This window comes from Phodopus roborovskii, unplaced genomic scaffold, assembly GCF_943737965.1.
Source record: "Phodopus roborovskii unplaced genomic scaffold, PHOROB, whole genome shotgun sequence".
In the NCBI taxonomy this organism is placed as follows: Eukaryota; Metazoa; Chordata; class Mammalia; order Rodentia; family Cricetidae; genus Phodopus; species Phodopus roborovskii.
In genome coordinates this window covers 33682260-33702332 of record NW_026126409.1, presented here as the reverse complement: position 1 = coordinate 33702332, position 20073 = coordinate 33682260, and the positions used below count along the sequence as shown (strand labels likewise).

The window sequence follows — 20073 nt, the reverse complement described above, 5'->3', positions numbered from 1 at the left end:
CGTCAGGACGTGCGAGGAGCGACGGCGCCGCGCTGGGGTAGCGCGGCTCCAGCTACCCTTTCCCCTTTCCAGGGCGAGAGGTGTCTATGGGGCACCCGCTGCCGCCGCCGGTACCGCCGCCGCCGCCGCCGCCGCCGGGTGCTATCTCTATGGCGAGGAGGAAGAGGAGGAGCGCGAGCTCAGAGACACAAGTAGATCCGGCGGGGCCCGGGCTTGCGGGGGCAATGGGAAAGGGGCGGCAGTGGGAAGCTGAGAGGGCGCGCGATGGCGCCCGCTGCAGAGCGGCGGTGGCCGACGGAGCTGGCAGACAGGGAGGAGGAGGGGGTGGTAACGGGCCGGGGGCCTGTCAGGAGTGCGGCGCGCGGTGATGACGCCACCGCTTTGTACCTGGGACTCCGTTGTGGGGGAGGAAATTGAGAGTGGAGGGCGGTGGCCTACTTGTAACCGGGAGGGAGCTGGTCTTCGCAGTGGTTGCGAGGCAATCTGGCCCTAGTAAATGCTATCAGCACCTTCAGCCTGGCTGTGTGCCAGCGAGGAGACTTATCATTGACATGAACGCGCCTGTGCTTTCTTCGCGTCGCTCTGGGAGCCCACGGAGGACGTGCGACCTCAGTAATGAGAAGGCCTTTGGTGCCTCCTGAGGGCCCCTGAGACCGCAGCGGACAAGAGGGGTGGAGGAAAGCGGGGTGAAATTACAGTGTTTCCGTGGTGTGTGCTTGTGCCTGTGTTAGCAGGGAGAAGAGGAAGAAAGAAGGCGTGCCCAGTATCACCTTAGGTTTCTGAGATTACTCCAGTTTGCGTTTACGAGTTCAGAACACAAGGCCATCCTCTTTTCCTCGTTTTGTGTTTTGTTTGGCTGGCTGGTTGTTTGGGGGGTTTTCTTTTTCCTTCTAACATTTAGTAATTTCTTGCCTAAGAAGCAAGTCTGTTTTTTGTCTGTATCACCTCATCATTGTATAACGTGAACATTGTGTCTGTGAACCAAAAACCTGAAGTCCCTCTTTGATAGCTAAGGGAAATGGTCGGGTTTTTTCGAAATCCAAAAATTTTAGATGCCCACATTTTATTGCCTTCTTTCTTTCTCCTTCCTGCCGTGTGAACATTCATTTCTGACATTGCTGGATGCTTTCTTGGAACTTTTAATTGTTCTGTTGTTGTTTCCTCTGATTTGGTTTGAATGAATACCAATTCCAGTCATGCAGAATTTCTTAACAGTAAGGTTTTAAGTGTTTTATTGGAAGAATAAAAAGCTAGCACTACTTTTGGAGACATTTTATCTTGTTGATTTCAGGTTTTTTTGTTTTTTTGGTTTTTTTTTTTCTTTCTAAATCTTGAAATGGATCATAGGTTTGTGTGGAGTGAATTGAATTGGGAGCAGATTTTAATTAATGAAATTTATATTCAACTGGTAATCCATTTTGTGATGCATTATTCTCTGTGTATTAGCTGTGTATCTTAAGCAAAGTAACTTTCTAAAACTTTAGAATCATGAACATTGAATAAGTAACCTGAAGTTTATACCAGCCCTCTTTTATGATTCACATTTATGATATAGGTGGTTTTATTTTCAACAGGTACACAAGTAAAGGGTAAAATATTTTTATGAAACAAATCTTCAATCAAGTGTAACATTTTGATGCTTGGCATCTAGACTCCTTGTGCTGTCACTATGCCAGCAGCAACTGTAGATCATAGCCAAAGAATTTGTGAAGTTTGGGCTTGTAACCTGGATGAAGAGATGAAGAAAATTCGTCAAGTTATCCGAAAATATAATTATGTTGCTATGGTATGGACATAACTAAATCTTTAAAATGCCTTTTGTGAGGATGCAGTGGGGAATCCTTGTGCATGCATGTTTGTGTTCGTGTGTACATAAGTGTATGTGAGTGTGACTTGTTCTTTCACTGGCCTGGGACTTGCTTATTAAGCTAAGCTGACTGTCCAGGAAGCCCCAGGGATTCACCTGCCTCTGCTTTCCAGGCACTTAAATTACAAGCACATGGACTATGCACTTTTAAAAACATAGATTCTAGAGGTTAAACTCCCATCCTCATGCTTGCATGCCAAACACTTTACCCAATGAACTGACTCTCCAGGTCCTGAAGTGGGATTTAAAAAATCTTGAATTAAACCTTTTGATATCAAAGGATTAATTTAAAAAAAAAAAAAAGCCTGTCTCTCCAGCAAACAAACCTGTATTTGACAGGTTGAGTTTGTTACTGCTTGCATTAATCGATTAGGAGTCATAGGCATTTGAATGAAAGTGTTAGAAGTACTTTAGGATTGGGACTTGTGTCAGGTGATTTTAAAGGCTTATGGGAGACAGGCTGTGGATTGAATGCTCTAAGGAAGCTGGTATTCCTGTGGGTTCTTACTGAGTCTTCACTGCTGAGAAGACAAGGGTGATTTAATCATTTTTATAGTTTACACTTTTTTTTTTTTTTATCTTTGTTGGGACTTAGTTACAGAATGTACTTGCCCGATGTTGAAATTTTGTGAAACTGATTACATTCAACAGTAGAACACTAAAGCCTGTCTAAGAATGTCAGCTAGTACTGAGCAATCCCAAGGCCTTGCAACTAGTACCAGATAAGTTTTCAGAAACGTGAGTTCTTGGGTATGTTTTTCAAATAAACAAAACCCAGTTAGTCCTCTAAGGAAAACATTGCTAAAGCTGCAGAAACACATTTATGTTGTTAAACAGTTCTGTTCGTATAGGTGAAATTCAGTTTGCCTTGATTGTACAATTATTTTTCTGCTTTGTTACTGCACAGTTTGTTTCTTATAGCTAGTCTTCTGTTTTCTAGATGCACTCGATTATTAGCTCCAGAAAGCAGTACTTTAGTGACTTACTCATCTATCCCCATCCCCCCTCAAGTCTAGTGTAATGCTGGTAGAATGTAAAAATCGGCTGGTGTTGTACTAAATTAAAAGAAAAAATTCTTTACTGTGCCATATTGACTTCATTTTCATTTTTAGCTAGCCTTAATTTGAATTCTCCTACTAAACTAAAATGTAATTTTCTTAGTATCACAAGCTTAAAAAAAAAAAAGTGTTTCTCTGAGGATGAAGGGGGGGTGTGCTTGCTTAAAATAGTAATATCTATACATAGATATTCCATGTAATAGAGGTGTATTTATCCATAATTGGGGCTGGAGCTTTCTGTCTGGGCAAGGAGGATTACTTTATAGGCAGCAGAAATTCCTAGTTTCCATTTATTTCTTGGATGATAAGGAATAGCTGCAGTATAGAAATAACAGCTGATAAGAGGGAGTGGGAACTTGACATAATTTCTGCTAGTTTTCTTTTTCTTGGATATGGAGCAAATATTTGCTTGAGTTTATCATGAGTTATTTGTACAGGTTAATAATTTATTGATAAATTTGAACTAAGAAAAAGTAGCTAAGTTTATAGAATTTTGGAATCTAAAAAGTAATACTCAGCAACCCGGTGGTGGTGACGGAGGCCTTTTTAATCCCAGAACTCTTGCGGCCAAGGCAGGCCTCAAGAATTTCCGTGAGTTGGAGGCCAGCCTGATCTACCAAGTAAGTGCCCGACAGGCTCCAAAGATACAAAGAAACCCTATCTGGAAAAAAAATAATAATAATATTCTTATTTGAAGAGTACCTAATAATTGAGTGTGAACAGAGTATTATTGTAATAGAATTCTCTGATTTGTATCGGAAATTATCCTGAGAATTTGGATTCTAGTTATGCCCATTTAGTAAATAATGAATCTTAAAATTATTTTACAGGACACTGAGTTTCCAGGTGTTGTTGCAAGGCCCATTGGAGAATTCAGGAGCAATGCTGACTATCAATACCAACTATTGCGATGTAATGTAGACTTGTTAAAGATAATTCAGCTAGGACTGACATTCATGAATGAGCAAGGAGAATACCCTCCAGGAACTTCAACTTGGCAGTTTAATTTTAAATTTAATTTGACGTAAGTGGGAAATAAATACATAACCCCAGCTTTTTGTTTCTAGTTTAATTTTAGGAATTGGGTTTGAATGTAGTGAAATTCTAAGTGAATAAATTTCCCTGGAAATTTATTAAACATATAATTTCAAAAACTTAGGCTTATTATTATGAGGCAAAAAGGATTGAGATAATAAAATCTTCTAATTTCAAAAACTGTTCAATTATAGAGATGTTATTTCTAAACTATTACTGCTGCTTTTCCAGAAAGTTGTAAAACTGTATTTTTATTGTTGTTTGCTGTTATTTAAGGTGCTGCAGATTAAACCTGGGTCCTAAGACATGAATGGATATTGATTTTATTATTACATTTTGTTGTTGTTTGGCTCTTTTGAGACAGGGTCTCACTACATAGCCCAGGTCTCTTTGTAGACCATGTTGGCCTCAAACTCCCAGAGATCCATCTGCTTCTGCCTCCCAGTGCTGGGATTAAAGATTTGTGTCACTGCACCTAAAACTTTGACTTTTTTGTGCCCAATTTGAAATTCAAAAGTGGGGAGGCACATTTGCTGCTCCCAATCAAGCAGGTACCGGTCAGCTACAACCCCAACCCACTGTAGATTTGTTGAGATTTTGTTGAGATAGTCACCATTTCTTTGAAGGGATTTTTTTTATTTTATTACTTTTATACTTTGCATCTTGAGTAGATACTTATCATGTGCAATAAATTGTTTATTGGAAAGTTAGGTATCTTTTCAAATCTGTTCTTTAATGACTATTCCCATGCAACCCACAAAACCTCTTGATCTATATGCAGGAAATGTAATAGTATTCTTGAACCTTTCATATACTAGACTGTGATATGTAGCTCAAATCTTGGGTCTAAAGTCTGTTACTTCATTAAAATAGTTCTACATTATTCATTGTAGTCTTGGTAGCTGAGGGAACTACATGAAGTAGAGTCCATCCTTTTGATATTATGACACAATATTGTCACTTGGAAAGGTCATGCTCAAGAATCATGCAGTCGAGTTTTTAAACAATGAAAACAAACATAACAAATGTTTAACAAAGTTTACACTTTTGTTTTGGGCCACATTCATAATGGAGCTTATGTGACTTTTGAACTTCAGGTTGTAAGTTCCCAGTAGGGGGCAGGGGCATATTATTTCTATTAAGGTAAGGAAATAAAATACACAGTATATTCTGTACTATGTAACAATATTTTAGTGCCAGAATCTCATTGAAAAAATAGCATCATAAATGATGAGAAAACTAATGCTAGTTAACTGTAAGAATTGTTTGTATAATATGCGCTGTTAATGTCAGACCTACTGCATAGCAAGCAGGACTGATGGTGTTGGGGGTGTTAGTGGCTCACAGCTGTGTGTCTTTAAAGTGCATTGTATTAACTATAAATAATACTGATAGTATTTTAATGTCTAGTACTACAGTGACAGTAGTTTCTCTAGACCCTATACAGGTGTCTCCATTGTATCATAATGTTTCTTCAGTACTATGAATCTGAAGCAAACTGAAAATTGCCTTCCATCCTTTTCTCAAATGACGATTCTTTTCTTTAGTGTTTTTCTTTTTGTTTGATTTTTGTCATTTTATTTCTTCAAAGTTCTTCCCCTCCACCCCCCCCAACTGATTGTCAGAGTATTGATTTAGGTTTTTGTTTTTTGTTTGTTTTAGTTTTTGGTTGGTTGGTTGTTTTGTTTGTTTGTTTAGCGGAAGATACTCTGTTTGGAGCAGTAGCTAATACATCAGTGTATTGGATGGTAAAATTGGTAGTTTTTGCTAGATAGTTTTTGTAGTAATGGCTTTCATATTAGTCTCTGAGCATGTTTTGTTTTTCCTTATTCAGAAAACTAGTTTTACTACTATTTATACTAATGATAATGTCATGGGAAATGGTAAAGAAAGGTGTTTAGAGTATAAAGGCTGGTGAGAGGGCTCAGTGCATAGACGCCTGCCACCATGCTTGATGACCTAATTATGATTCACAGAACTGACTGACTAAAGCTGTGCTCTGATCTTCACATGTGTCCATGATGGACATTTATAAGTGTGTATGTGCGCGCGTGCGCACACACACACACAAAATGGAAAATGAAGTTTAAAACTTTTAAGAAAACTAAGTGAAAAATGTTAAGTAGAGGAAAAGCCATTGAGAAGGTAAAAATAGTACTGCCTGATGTGGAAAATGTCATGATAGCATCTTGGACATGTTGAAGAATGGTGAAATAGATCTTGGTGAATGCCTAGAAGGAATTTGTCAGTGTGGTTGGCTCTACGGTACAATTGAGGAACATTGTTCAAAGTTATTGTAACTTTCTGTCTTTGTGTTGTCTCTGCTTATGTTTTTATGGTTAACTCTCATATTGGTCTGAGCCAGGATGGTTCTAGGTTTTCAGTGTTCTTTCAGGTTTTACCATTAGCATCAAGGGAGTAAATGCAAGTCATTATTTATCAAATGTAGATATAAAGATTTCAGATATGGAAAGATATTTGTGGTTGCGATGTGTGTGTGTCACATTAATAGATACTTTGAGTAGATTTGAATGGATGCTTCAGAGTAGTATACATATAAGAAACACCTGCACTCACTTCAATTTTTAGTTATGTCTTAACATTCTCTGAGTCTTTGAGATATGATTTGTAATATCTAAATCACTATTATGTAACAAACATTTAGGAACAGATAGTATTCTCTATGTAAATATTACTTTCTTTAGACATCTTGGTATTTTTATCACTATAATTACTATGCTTGTTGTGGGGTGGAAGCAAACATTCTCATTAATGCTTGTTTTAAAGTTATGGTGGTTTGCTGCTTTTTAACAATGCTTGATGATTTTCTAACAGTACAGAGTGTCAGAGTCTTAGCACAGTGGCTGCTCTAGTGTCCTTAATTAGAGCTAAGCTTCAGGGCTATGGAGTGAGCTGGGATTGCACCCACTACTGGAAGTACAGAGGAAAAAACTGTTGGTTGTTTTAGTACTATTTCCTCACCTTCTCAGTATCTGTTTGGGTATGAAAGGTGGTTGATGAGGTAAACACATTTGCCCAGTGTGTATTTACAAACATGAGGACTGGCTGTGTGGGTTTTTTTGTTTGTTTGTTTTGGAGATAGGGTTTCTCTGTGTACCCATTGTAGATCAGACTGGTCTCAAATTCAGAGATCCACCTGCTGCTGCCTCCTGAGTGCTGGGATTAAAGGCATATGCCACCACCATCAGGCTTTATTCATTTGTTTATTTACTAACTTTTATTTTTGGTATATTTGGTATTATGTACTAACTATTTTTGGTAAAGACTGGCTGTTAACTTACAATGTATGCATTTTAGACATAAAAATGACTAATGATGTGACTTATAAAGCATATTTACTGACAGATTTTGTGGGGTTTTTTGTTTACAAAAATAACATGCTTTTTGAAATTGGATAGTATTGAAACAACTATCAGCAGTTTCTTCTAATTGTTTTATAACTTTTATTATAGTTTTGGTATATATTAAGGACATCTTATTACTAGGTGATATTGCTATTCAGAGTAGTCATTTACTTCACCTTTTTCTTAATATATTGTAGTATATCCATTTGCTATGGTTGGATGATTAGAGTATATGTTTTAGGTTCTTCTTTAGTGAGATACTCTTATGGTTCCTGACAAACCTTTTTTTTGACTTCATAATGGTACAAAAGTAGTATGTATTCATAGGTGAAACATTAAATTTAGAATTTAGACCTTTTGGGGGCAGCAATGTATATTCTTGTAAAATTGAGTAACAGTAGCAAGCACCATCTCCTAGTCAGCCACTTTCTTGAACATAAACAATGGTATTTTGCATTGTACTCTGCTACCAAGCTGCTTGATTTCTTAAGTACTTTAGTAATATTTCCACCTTTTGTTACTGTGTTTTTCTAAGTCCTAATGAGTTATCAGAACATAACATCAATCATGGAGTATCTATATATCTTTAGAAAACTTTGTGATTATTTTATTGGAAGTAGACATCTAAATCCAAAGGTAAAAGCATGTTAAGCTTCATTCATTCATAGACCAAATATTTAAGGTATTTTAAGTAATTTTTAACTTAGGCACATACGTACACATTGAGAAACAGACAAGTGGGCTTGCTAGTGTTTTCTGGAAGTTGTAGTCATTTGCAAGTTGGGAAGTCCTACCCTTTTTCATCCATCAAAATAGTAAATAGTATTGTATTTTTTAATAGCTTGCTGTGGGAAATTTCCTTTTTATTTGTCTTCTTGTCATTCATAGCCTTTGTAGTTTGAGGGATATTTTTGTGTGTAATTTATAAGAGTTTATTACAAACTAAAGGTGGAGATGGCTAACCATCTTGTGGTTATCTGCATTCTGGCTTATTTGTGTTTTAATTTTTGTGATTTTAGCATAATTTTAATATGTTGGAGTTTATATTTTTATGAAAGCAGATTTGACTTATAAAGGAAAGTCTGTGTATGTGACATTTAAAGAAAGTACTACAGTGGAGGGTATCTAGGAAGTGACCCACTAGTAGTTTAATATTGGTGAGAACACATATTTAGAAAGGTGAGTCTTTAAATAGGGTTTGTTCATATAACAAAAGTAGTAAATTTGGTACTTTTACATAGTTGAGCTAGTAGATAGTGGATCTTTGGGGTGTTAACTGGATAGTCATATCCTTCTGCCTTTGAGAAATCTTCTTTAGAAATATTTACATGGTTTTCACTTGTTTACAGTCATAACTAGATATTTGCTATCTCAAACATCGGTAGTTCATTAGTCTTTAATATCATTCATAATTCTAACAGTGGATCTAACAGGTAGTCGCCAACACCAGGAGAAATTCTTACATTTTGACTAAATGTTGTAGTTGCTTTTTAAGGTTAATTTTAGCATTTTTCTCCTTTATTGCTAGAGTATTTAAGAGTAAAGAAGGAAGAATGCAGAACTTTTAAACTTGGTACCATCAGAAAAGGACAGTGCATTGATTTGAAAATGTGACTTATAATTGCTATGACACTTTACCATAGAGATTTTCTTTCATTCTGTCTATAGAGATTTACCTTACCCATATGGTTATGAGTTGGGTGTTATAATCATGAGATATGTACCAAACTTTATTATAAAAAGATTCATTCTATAAAGCTTAGACTAAGCTATGTGAACTCTGCAGAAGAGAGAAAGGGACTGTACCTATGTCTTTGTTTGCCAGTCTTACTTCATTATAAAAAACCCAAGGTGCTCCTCCAGGTCTCTCACCTGGGAACTGTGATTCAGTAGGTCTGGGACTGCAATGGGACCTGGGAATCCATATTTTTGGTAAGTTCCCCTGGTGGTTATTCTCATTGGGCAGGTTTGGGATATGATGACTTAAATACCACAAAACTCTCTGTCCTACTTCTTTGATACATTATTTAGTTTGGTAATGGTTATGTAATGTGAACATAATAAGTTGAGCTTGTGGCTAAGAGCAATGTGAGCCCCGTGTAATCTGCTGTATCTTGGTCAGCTAGATTTGTTCAAACATGCTTCATTGTGAGCCCAAGGACCTGGTGGTGAGATTCTCATGTAAGGGATTCTCACGTAGTTTTAGTATAACGAAGTTATTTAACTGGAAAAAAAAGAAAATGCATTGAACTTATTTTTTCTGAAGGATTTCCCAAGAGAAATGATAATGTAATGAGATGATTGTGTTTCCTCTCTGTTTTTGATTGTTTCAGTCTAAACTACAAAAAATACTTTTGGTCAAATTCAAACATTTATTTTGATTTTGTTAATTTTATTAAAGTCTTTTTTGGAAATGTTCTTTTACTAAGGGTAGAAACTAGTGTTAAAGAAGTAAATCCACAAAATACTTTTTCAGAAATCTTCATCTCTTTAATATAACATCTTGGATACTTATCATATTTGTGCTTTTTTTTTTTTTTTTTTTTTCTTGCTTAAGTAAAATTTTGAAGAGCTGGTTTATGGTTAGGATTCTTGGCTTGGTTTTAGAAGGTAGTCTTCTAGGATTGTGTTTGCCTCTAATGTAGGTATGTTGTTGCTGGAGGAGGAAGCTGCTGTCATAATTGAGTTCTTAATTCTGAACAGTTCACTGCTTAATAGAGCCACTGAAAGGCTCCTCATTTGTGAGAGGAGGCATCTCCTTTTTCTTTAAGATGGAATGTAGTTTAACTCAGCCACAAGAGATGTTTGCCACTTGGTGTCTCCTTCCTGGTTCTGCTGAGAGCATGAGAGGTGTGAAAACCCCTCATAGCTGTGGCTGCAGCCCCATCTGGCAGCACTAAACTAGCTGCAGAGACTGAGAGTCCCTGAACAGAACATGTCTGTGGTAGCCTCTGGTGAGTAAAAGACCCTTTGTAAGCCCAGGAAAATGCATATGATGTGTAGACACTAATGGAATTGAGTTGATGCTAAGGGGCTCACCACTGGACTATTATGAATGATTATTAATTTTGGGTACTTTACATTTTGTTTTTCTTGAGAGTTGTAAGCATTTGGATAGATGGACATAAACCAATCCTGTCTGTTTTTGCACTATAGTTGTAGGTGTAAGTGGTAGAACAGCTGTTTAATGGTGGTCTTGAACATTATTTTTCTCTTTCTCCTGCCAGGGAGGACATGTATGCTCAGGACTCTATAGAACTACTAACAACATCTGGTATCCAGTTTAAAAAACACGAGGAGGAAGGAATTGAGACCCAGTACTTTGCAGAACTTCTTATGACTTCAGGAGTGGTTCTTTGTGAAGGGGTCAAATGGTTATCATTTCATAGGTAAAATAAATAAATAAAAAGATTGCAGTGTGCTTCCATCCCATCTCTGCTTTACATTTCCTTGGGTCACCGCATCAGAAATTCTATGCTTAGTTCTAAAAACAATTAACTACCATGAGAGGCTGTCTTATACCTCACTTGAGAATAATATTGTCTATGTTACCCCTTAACAAGAATTTGTTTTAGCATGTGAGAGGTAATGTTGCTTAGTGGAAAGAATATAAGCTAGAAGAAACCTTCAGTAAAACCTGGCAAAGCCATTGAGGATTTGTGGTTCTTAACAAGTTTAAATCTTAGTTTTTGTGTTGATAGAAAGAAAGCCATTCATTTTTTAAAAACTTAGTGGTACTTTCCTGATGTTAGCCACTGGGCTAAGATTCTAAAACTTAATATAACAGACTAAAATTTTCCTCCCTATGTAGTTTCTAAGAAGGGTTATTAGGGGATTTTTAATTTTTTTTTTTTTTTTTTTTTTTTTTTTTTGGGGGGGGGGGGGGGGGAATGAGGTGAATGGGAAGGCTATCCTTAGGGGGAAAAAAATCTTGTAGACTTTTCTCAATGGTCAATTACAACCTAGTTAAAACATCTCCTATTTTATATACTCTGTATATGATGACTTTTAATTCTTTATTATTATGAAAATAAAACTAGATAGTAAAGGAAAGTTTCTACAAGAAAGTTAATTCATTTTTTTTAAAAGTTAATTTACTTGTAGGTGTATGAAAATGTTTTCCTTTGTAAATCAGCTGATTTGGCAATTCTGGAACTAAAAGTGACCTTTGATGTTAATGAGTTGGTTTTTTTTTTTTTTTTTAAGTTTATCCATGTGATAACAGGTTTCTGTCTGTGTTTGTTTAAAAAGTACTGTGTTACTGGACATAGTGACACACATCTTTCTTTAACTTTAGCACTCAGATGCAGAGGAGCTCTGAATTAAAAGCCAGCTTGTTCTATATAGTAAGTTCTAGACCACTCAGAGCTACATAATCAGACCCTTTCTCAAAAAAATAAGTAAATAAATAAATAAAAATAAAAAAGAACAACAACAAAAAAAAAAACCACAACAACAAAATAGCACTGTGGTCTTAGTGTTCTCTCTCTCTCTCTCTCTCTCTCTCTCTCTCTTTCTCTCTCTTAATTGGGAAGGGAAGGAAATTGGAAGGGGATGGGAAAGACAGAGATTGAGAGGGAGAGCTCTGACTGCCTCTTAAAAGGAATGGTGGAGAGATAGACATTTGGTTTTTATTTTTCCAGACAGGGTTTCTCTGTGTAGCTTTGGAACCTATACTGGAACTCACTTTGTAGACCAGGCTGGCCTGGAACTCACAGAGATCCACCTGCCTTTGTCACCTAAGTGCTGGGGTTAAAGGTATGAGCCACCACCACCCAAGGTCTTACTGCTCTTAATCTTGATAGCCTTCACAACATTTTTTTTTTCAATAAGAATCTTCCATAGGGAATGATTATATTGTTGGATTGTTGGATGGTTCCTGAAGTAGACTTTGATGTGGTATTATATAGTGAGTTTTAAGTTGTATGTTCTGAAGTAAGAATTGTTCCTGCTTGTAAAAATACAAAATACTAATTTTTTTAATTCATCCACAGACTCAATATTTTGATAAGTACTATTGACTCAGAACTGGAGGTAGTAAGATGGACAAAACCAAGCAGGGTTCGTGTTTCATTCATCTTTTTAGTCTAGATTAGTGTGTGGTATATTTACAAACAACTACGATTATTTCATTAACCATCAAAAATGTTTTTTCATATTCTAATCTATTTTTATTAATTTTCTGGAAATGATAAATCCTGCTAGTCATAGTACCTTTAATCTCAGTACTTGGGAGGTGGAGGCAGGTAGATCTCTTGAGTTCAGGCCATCCTAATCTCTCTAGTAACTTCCAGCCCAGGCAGAGCTACAAATAAAACCCTGTCAAGAAATGAATAAATAAATTATATATGTATGTGTATATGTATGTTCACACACATATACATATATAAATTCTAAACTAATATTTTGCTAAAAGTAAGTAAAAACCATAGTGCTGTTCTTCTAGCTAACTGGCAAGGTCACTTCTTTGCAAACTAACAAATTTAGGTTTTCTGCTTTTGGATACTTGTACTAAAGATCTGGTGTGGTAACCAGTTCCCCTTTCAGATTTGGAGTAAATAGCATCAAATTAAAGTTTTATTTTGTATCTCCTCCAAAAGACAAGTCATTTGCCAAATATGAGTTCAAATTATATGTAAGGGAAAGATATTTTATAACTTTGATTCCTGTCCTTTAAACTAGTAGATAACATCCATGTACCTTAAAGTCAGCACCAGCAAACATATGTGGGAATTGGGCCCTTCAGGGAAGGCGGGCTGTCGAAGGCCCTTAGTAGAGGAGTTAGTCTTGAGGAGTTAAGGAGTAGAGGAAGCTAGGCAGCTTTGGAAAGTTGAGTGATAAGGATTTGAGACAGCAAGAGGTTGTATTACATGATGTGGGGGGGGGGGGAGTTCTCATTTTTTCTTTGTTCCTACCTTTCATTTTTAATATCTTTTGCTAATATCTCTTAGAAAATTAATACTATGTAAAAACATTTGAGGAAATGTGTATACTAATAGTCACTTAAGGGAAAGGAAATACTCTGTTAGGAGCTTATTCTTTGCAATCAGGAAGTGCCACCATGCCATATAAATCATGACAAGGTTTTACATGATTTTGCTTTTGAAGTGTCTTGACTTGTTAGTAACATTTTTTTGTTCTTCCCATTTATCATTCTCAATATCCATTATTATTTAATTTAAAAAAAAATTTTGTGTGTGGATGTATACTTTGTGGAGTTTACATAACACTAAGATTTTACTTGGCTGCTAGAGATCAAACTCAAGTACTCATGTTTGAACAGCATCTCCCTAGCCCAGGATTTTCTTAAGTATCAGAGAAATGTTTTAGTGAATATAGAGTTGAATTGATAGATTGTGAGTTTAGGGCTCAGAGTGATCAGTGGTCTATAAGCTGACAGCATTTCTGTATTGCAATTAATGAAAGTTTTTTTTTTCCTTGTTCCTGTGTGCACATTTGATTTTATTTCTTTTGCCTATAGCATGATTTTAACTTTGTATCTGGAAAACTGATTGCTTTCATTGTTATTGATGGGATTTTTTTTTTTTTTTTGTATTCTTTTAACCTTTTTATTAGTGGTTATGACTTTGGCTATTTAATCAAAATCCTGACCAACTCTAACTTGCCTGAAGAAGAACTTGATTTCTTTGAGATCCTTCGATTATTTTTTCCTGTCATTTATGATGTGAAGTACCTCATGAAAAGCTGCAAAAACCTCAAAGTAAGGCTTGAGATGACTTTAACTGGAACAGCAAGCTCATTAGTTTGAACAGTGGTTCTCATCCTGTGAGTTGAACAACCCTTTCACAGGAGTCATCTAAAACTCAGAAAACACAGATATTTACATTAGGATTCATAACAGTAGCAAAATTACAGTTATGAAGTAGCAATGAAAATGATTTTATGGCTAGTGACAAGGTACCATTCATTCATTTCTGTTATACTCCTGTGTTACAAACTGGCGCTAATGATATATAATGCACATGATGGTTTTAGCACAGAAACAGTTGATATACATACATAGTACTAACGAAAGCCAGGATGTGAAGGTCTGGTTTGTTAGTAAAGGCTTTATTATTTAAGAAGGAATTTCATTGCTAGAGTCTACTTCTATCTTTTTTTCTTCTCTTTTTTCCTTTCACACTCATGTTTTAAAATTTTTCTCAGTCCTAGCTGTATTACTGTAAGTAGATCATAGCAAACCATTGTAAAAAGTTATAGTTGTGAAGCTCTCTTCATGGCTTACAAAAAACTAAAGTGTGGTAGATTGACAATGATCTGAATACTCATGATGTCTTTGCTTCATTTAGTTTTAAACAGTTTTATGGATAGGTAGATTATTTTAAAGAAACTGCCTGTACTTGTTACTGAGTTTTGTTAATGATTGATGGCTCAATACACTGAATGTGCTTGATTACTGTTACTTTGAATATGAACTACTTTCTCCATATCTTTGGGAAATGGTTTGCCTGTCATATGTCTTAAAATGTATAATTAGGGTAAAGTTTCTTATTATTATTTCATTTTCTAATAAAAGGCTTTTAAAATTCCACAATTATATTAGGAATTCATATTTTATCAAACTCCTTACCATCTTTACAAGGTTAGACATATTAAAAATTCATTCATATTTTTTTAGTGTCTAAGTTTATGATTGTGAATTCAGGTACCAAAGTCTTTTCTCTATTTGACAAGCAGCTTTTCTTCCTTCTAGGGTGGATTACAGGAAGTTGCCGAACAGTTAGAACTGGAACGGATAGGACCTCAGCACCAAGCAGGATCTGATTCATTGCTTACAGGAATGGCCTTTTTCAAAATGAGAGAAGTATGAAGACATCAGTGCCTTTTTCTTGGTTGTTAGGTAGAGAACATTAAAAATCTGATGACAAAAGTTTTGGGCATTAAGAACCTACTAAGTGAAGATAAAATAGAGGTACTAGATAAATCCACCACACTTGAGTGAAAGTGTTAAATAAGTCCTCCTGAAATGCAGTTCAAAGGGAAATAGAATAATTCTATTTATTCTACATGAAAGATGTTTATAGAATGGAAAACAATGTGTTTTTAGAATTCATGAACATGTGATCATGCTGTTTCTCAGGAAAAGAAACCGAATAGAGGGTAGTGATTATCTGTGCTCAAAGGTTACTAGTGAGCACACTCCAAGTAAGTGTCCCTTCTGAGTCAGGCAATTTATGTCACATTTTCCTTAGTTGGCTCTTGTCTTGCTTGAAATTGGTAGTGAAATGTATTTGTTCATGTCATTTTTCATTGCTTTGAAGAGTTTATAAAGTAGAATTTACAGTTTTTACTAAGTCTTCAATGGGGTTTTAGATTATAAGGTGTTAAATAAATCTGAAGGCTGATGTATAGCTGCATCAGAAACTGTATCAAGCTGGGCAGTGGTGGAATGTGCCTTTAATACAAACACTCAGGAGGCAGAGGCAGATGGATCTCTGTGAGTTTGAGTCCAGCCTGGTCTGCAGAGTGAGTTCTAGCACAGCCAGGGACATACACAGTAATCCTGTCTCAAGAAAAGAAAAGCTGTATCAGGAATTCTCCCATTAAGAACTTCAAGTATAAAATTGTTAGTAATGGAAGGGTGATGTTTAGTGAAACTGAGTCTTTTTTTAGGTTAGATAATTAGGTGATAGGTATTATGGTTACTTCATTGATGGTAATAATAATAATAAAATAAAAAATTGTCTCAAATCATAATAGGATGATTTTTTTTTTTTTTTTTTTTTTTTTTTGTCTACAAAAACATTTTTCACTGGACAGTGGTGGCACACGCCTTTAGTCCCAGCCCTCGGGAGGCAGAGGCAGGTGGATCTCTGTGAGTTCGAGGCCAGCCTGTTCTACTGAGCGAGTTCTAGGACAGCCTCCATAGCTCCAGAGAAACCCTGTTTTGGAAAACAAACAAACAAAAACATTTTTCTTTTTGCAAAGTATTTGCTTTGCAATTATCTTGAGTGTAGTCTTTTGATAAAAACAAGCTAATGATGGAACACATTTGATCTGTTTTGCCAGGTATTATTGATTCAGAAGATATTTGGATTGTCCATGTGTGATAAGCAAATATTTTGTTTAGTTTCAATATAGAACCACTTTTTGGATTTTCATTTTAAAATGCCTTAATGGTTAGTCAGAGGTGCTTTCTGGCACCAGTTATCTTTATTTCCCAGCATTTTCGAGAACAGTAATGTAGTGAGAATGTTCAGGTGTTTACTGCCTGTAACATGTTTAGGATTTGGTTCATTTTAGTTAATTCAGCTTTGCACATAGACTTAAGACAACTTAAAATGGTAGAACCTCCCCTCCCCTTCTGTCATTATTGTTCTCATTCTGTCTAGTTGGTTGTATTAGTGAAATAAATGTCTGTTTCCACATTCCCATACTCATAAAATTCTCTTTAAAATGCTATGATTGTTAGTGAAAAAGACAGATTTATGCTTTTTAAAAAAGTGTCTATCCTGTAGTTACAGGCATCAGTCAGTCTTATTTGTTAAATGGACAATATATGTTCTCAAAGGAACTTCACCAAAAAGCGTTGTTATACCTAATGAATAGCAATTACAGTGATGAACTATGAACTACAAGTTTATCTTTTGATTAAAATGATCTTTTTCTTTCAAAATTCCTTTTTAGATGTTCTTTGAAGACCATATTGATGATGCCAAATACTGTGGTCATTTATATGGCCTTGGTTCTGGTTCATCCTATGTACAGAACGGCACAGGGAATGCATATGAAGAGGAAGCCAACAAGCAGTCATGACATAGAATAGTCTTTTTATTTTTATTTTATACGAGTTACACTCATGCTTGTACATAGGTTTTATCTCTGGTTGAAACCCTTAAATGATAGGCAATATCTCCCCTTCCTTTTGTAACCCTTATTTTCTGCTTTCAGTACTAAGTATGGCCTTTCCTAGCTGTGATCTTAATAAAAGTACATTCAGGTTAAATCTGGCCTTAATTTAATACACTTCTTATCAAGCTTGTGTGACAGAGCTACATTACTGAATAATTTGATAAACTTTGCCTATTTGAGCTTGGTTTTGTTTTCCCTTTTCCTAAATTAACTAGCATTGACTGTAATTTATTTCCCTGTTTCATGCCTCTCCTTCTATTCTGCAGTACTTATAGGTATTTAAGATCGTGGACCATCAAGTTTGCACTTTAGAGAGTAATTCCAATCCTCTATTTTATCAGAAATTGTGGTTTTTCTTGCTCTTAGCTGGAAAAATGAACATCTGCCACCTTTTTACAGTATTTGCTTGTTTTTGACATTCAGTACAGCACATGCATTGTGCAAACTGTTGATTCAACAGGACTAAGAGAAAAGACAAGGGACTACTGAAGAGCCTGGTAACTACTGTTTCTGTGTGTAGTGTCTAACCTTCGCAGCACATCTCGGGTCTGTTGGTTTCTAATTGGCATGCATTGGCTGCTCTATGACTGAAGACTTTGAGACCAGCTTTACACACTTCAGGAAGAAGCCCTGTGATTGGACATTTACTATCTTCCAGAAGGCTGCCCTTCAAGATGTTGGAGCTACAGTTGTATTTTATGACAGCAACGCTTCCCTTAATTGGCTTCCTTTTACTCCCATCACTTTTACCTTTATTTTTATTTTATACTCATATTTATGATGTTCTTGATTTGTTGACTACACAAATCAATTTCATTAAAGTCCAAAGATAACAAGTCTTTAGGTACATTTTATATCAAATTAAAAAAACAAAACAAAAAATGTGATTTCTTAGATGCTACAAAAATAAATAATGGAGAGATTTGGTGCAAAACAACAAAATGCAAAATATATGTATAAATGCACACATATATATAGCTAATAAAATTACCTGAGGAGTGTAATGCTTGTTTATTTTTTTGTGTATATCTTTGCAATCTATTTTATATATATTGACAAGAGACTGTGAAATATTTAGCCATGCAGAATATGTGACCAGACCAGAGCATGTGTTGGAAGATTTTGGTGATCATTAACTTTGCCCTGAAGTAATGGACGAAAAGTTGTAATGTGTGTTATCTACACTTCAATCAGTATCAGCAAGTCTCCAAATGTTCACATCCTTTGTTTCCCTTGTACATTCTATACTCATGATACTAAAATGCTGTAACTGGGTGGTCCTTTTTAAACTAAACATTATTTGCAAAACAGAGGGTATTATTTGTTTTTAAAGCTTTTGTAAATAAAGGCTTTGGAAATGTTTTCTTACATATTGGTGACTGGTGATTTTGTTTTTGAAGTACTTATTTAGGAGTGTTTACTTCTTGAGCCATTTTCTTTGGGCAGTAGAACATAGTGCCCAAAGCTTCTCTAGCTTTAGGTGTTTTTGTTTTATTTTTATTCTCTCAAAAGATTGGTTTGGTTTATTTGGAAGGCCAACTAGTCCATATACTAATGCTCCATAAAGCAAAGGTATCCACTGTGTTGTCTTTTTCTTGCCTTTTACAAGTACTAAAGTGAGTAGGAATTTCTGGTGTCATGGCTCACATCTATAATCTTTTCTGTTGTGACTATCCTCTAAGTCCGGTATCCGCTGTCTTAAGGAGTTCAGTTGCACCTGCACCTTGCAAAAGGATTTTCCCAACTGGACTTGTTCATTACTCCCCATCTTGTAAGTGTAGTATTCTCAACTGGGTATCCAGCTACTCTATTGTATGCAGCTCTTCCTTAATTGCACATGTTCTGGGAGAGCCTAGAGAACATAGGCCTGGGAGATCAGAGGAGGACTGATGGATGCAGCTAAGCAGAGGCCCTCATCCCTGCTTGATAAAGGCTCTTGTTCCAACTGCTTCCTAGAGAGAGAACCCATACCATACCACTATAGTAATAGTGTTCACCTATTCTCTGTAAGGAAGCTCAAAGTCCTTGCTTCTCCAAAGTGAACATGAGCAGAAATTATGCCTTGGTTTGTCCTTGGAATCCCAGGAGGAGGGATAGAAGCCTATGTCTCCCCAGGAAGGAATTTTAGCAACATCTGGCAACTGAGAGATGATGGAAGGATTGTGAGTTCCATAAGAGCAATAAAGCCTGGCTGCCATTCCCTGTAGCCTCCAGAAAGCACTGACAGGGATCTTTCTGTCTTTGGCTTTTATAAGACTTACAAACTAATAATATTTAGTATAACCTATTACTTATTTTGAAAACTCAAGATGAAGCAGTGCTCTATTTGGTTTCTTTTTAATCTCCCTCCCAGAACTGAACTGCTAGTGTTCCTGTTCAGTTCTTGCTGAGTTTCCTGTTTGTATCAGTTTAGGTTCTTTTCCCCAGAAATTGTAACAACTTCTATCGAGGACTGTTAAAACCTTACTAAATCTTAGCTTTGGATACATTTGACTGTAGTGAGATAGTCCTTCTGTGGCACTGACCACGCCCATTGGGGGTGGAGCCATGGGCCGAGTGACCTGGGGAAGGAGGTTGGAGGGGAGCCAGGAAAGGCTCTCTTTCTGGCGTGACTCGGACAGGAGAGGATCGGGTTGAATTTCCTAGTGTTCATCTGTCTAGGTTGTAAGTTATTTCTCCCTGAATAAACATCTATTCGGCCTATTTGTTTATCCTGATCCTTATTTAACCACGTCATTTGACTGATCCATTCATCTGGATTCAGCAGTCTTTGCAGAAGAAAGGTTAAGCTGGTCTATAAGCCAATCTGCTGTATACATCAGTGTCCTGCAGACAGGGAATGGTTTTTAGTTCTAAATGGTTGGACAGCAGTTTG

At 36.3% G+C, this 20073-nt stretch overlaps 1 protein-coding gene across 7 annotated transcripts; it reads left to right on the top strand.

The window, feature by feature from the left end:
* The first annotated feature begins 44 nt into the window (after positions 1-44).
* Cnot7 (CCR4-NOT transcription complex subunit 7) lies at positions 45-18568 on the top strand. 7 transcript variants are annotated; one of them, XM_051182298.1, is made up of 7 exons: positions 45-191; positions 1575-1786; positions 3756-3949; positions 10553-10714; positions 13902-14046; positions 15040-15150; positions 16974-18568. In XM_051182298.1, the coding sequence occupies exons 2-7, from the start codon at positions 1670-1672 to the stop codon at positions 17100-17102; spliced, it is 858 nt and encodes a 285-aa protein (XP_051038255.1). In that variant the 5' UTR covers positions 45-191; positions 1575-1669; the 3' UTR covers positions 17103-18568. The 7 variants fall into 7 exon arrangements, with proteins under 7 accessions (XP_051038255.1, XP_051038261.1, XP_051038260.1 ...); XM_051182303.1 differs by lacking the exon at positions 45-191 and adding an exon at positions 378-708 and having other exon boundaries at positions 15040-15186; positions 16974-17112; XM_051182301.1 differs by lacking the exon at positions 45-191 and adding an exon at positions 380-612.
* The last annotated feature ends 1505 nt before the right edge of the window (positions 18569-20073 follow it).

Bases quoted from the DNA above. Each gene is read 5' to 3' on its own strand.
- Cnot7 (XM_051182298.1), top strand. From the start codon at position 1,670: ATGCCAGCAGCAACTGTAGATCATAGCCAAAGAATTTGTGAAGTTTGG. The intron at 1,787-3,755 runs GTATGGACATAA...ATTATTTTACAG, and splicing joins AATATAATTATGTTGCTATG to GACACTGAGTTTCCAGGTGT. The intron at 14,047-15,039 runs GTAAGGCTTGAG...TCTTCCTTCTAG, and splicing joins AAAGCTGCAAAAACCTCAAA to GGTGGATTACAGGAAGTTGC.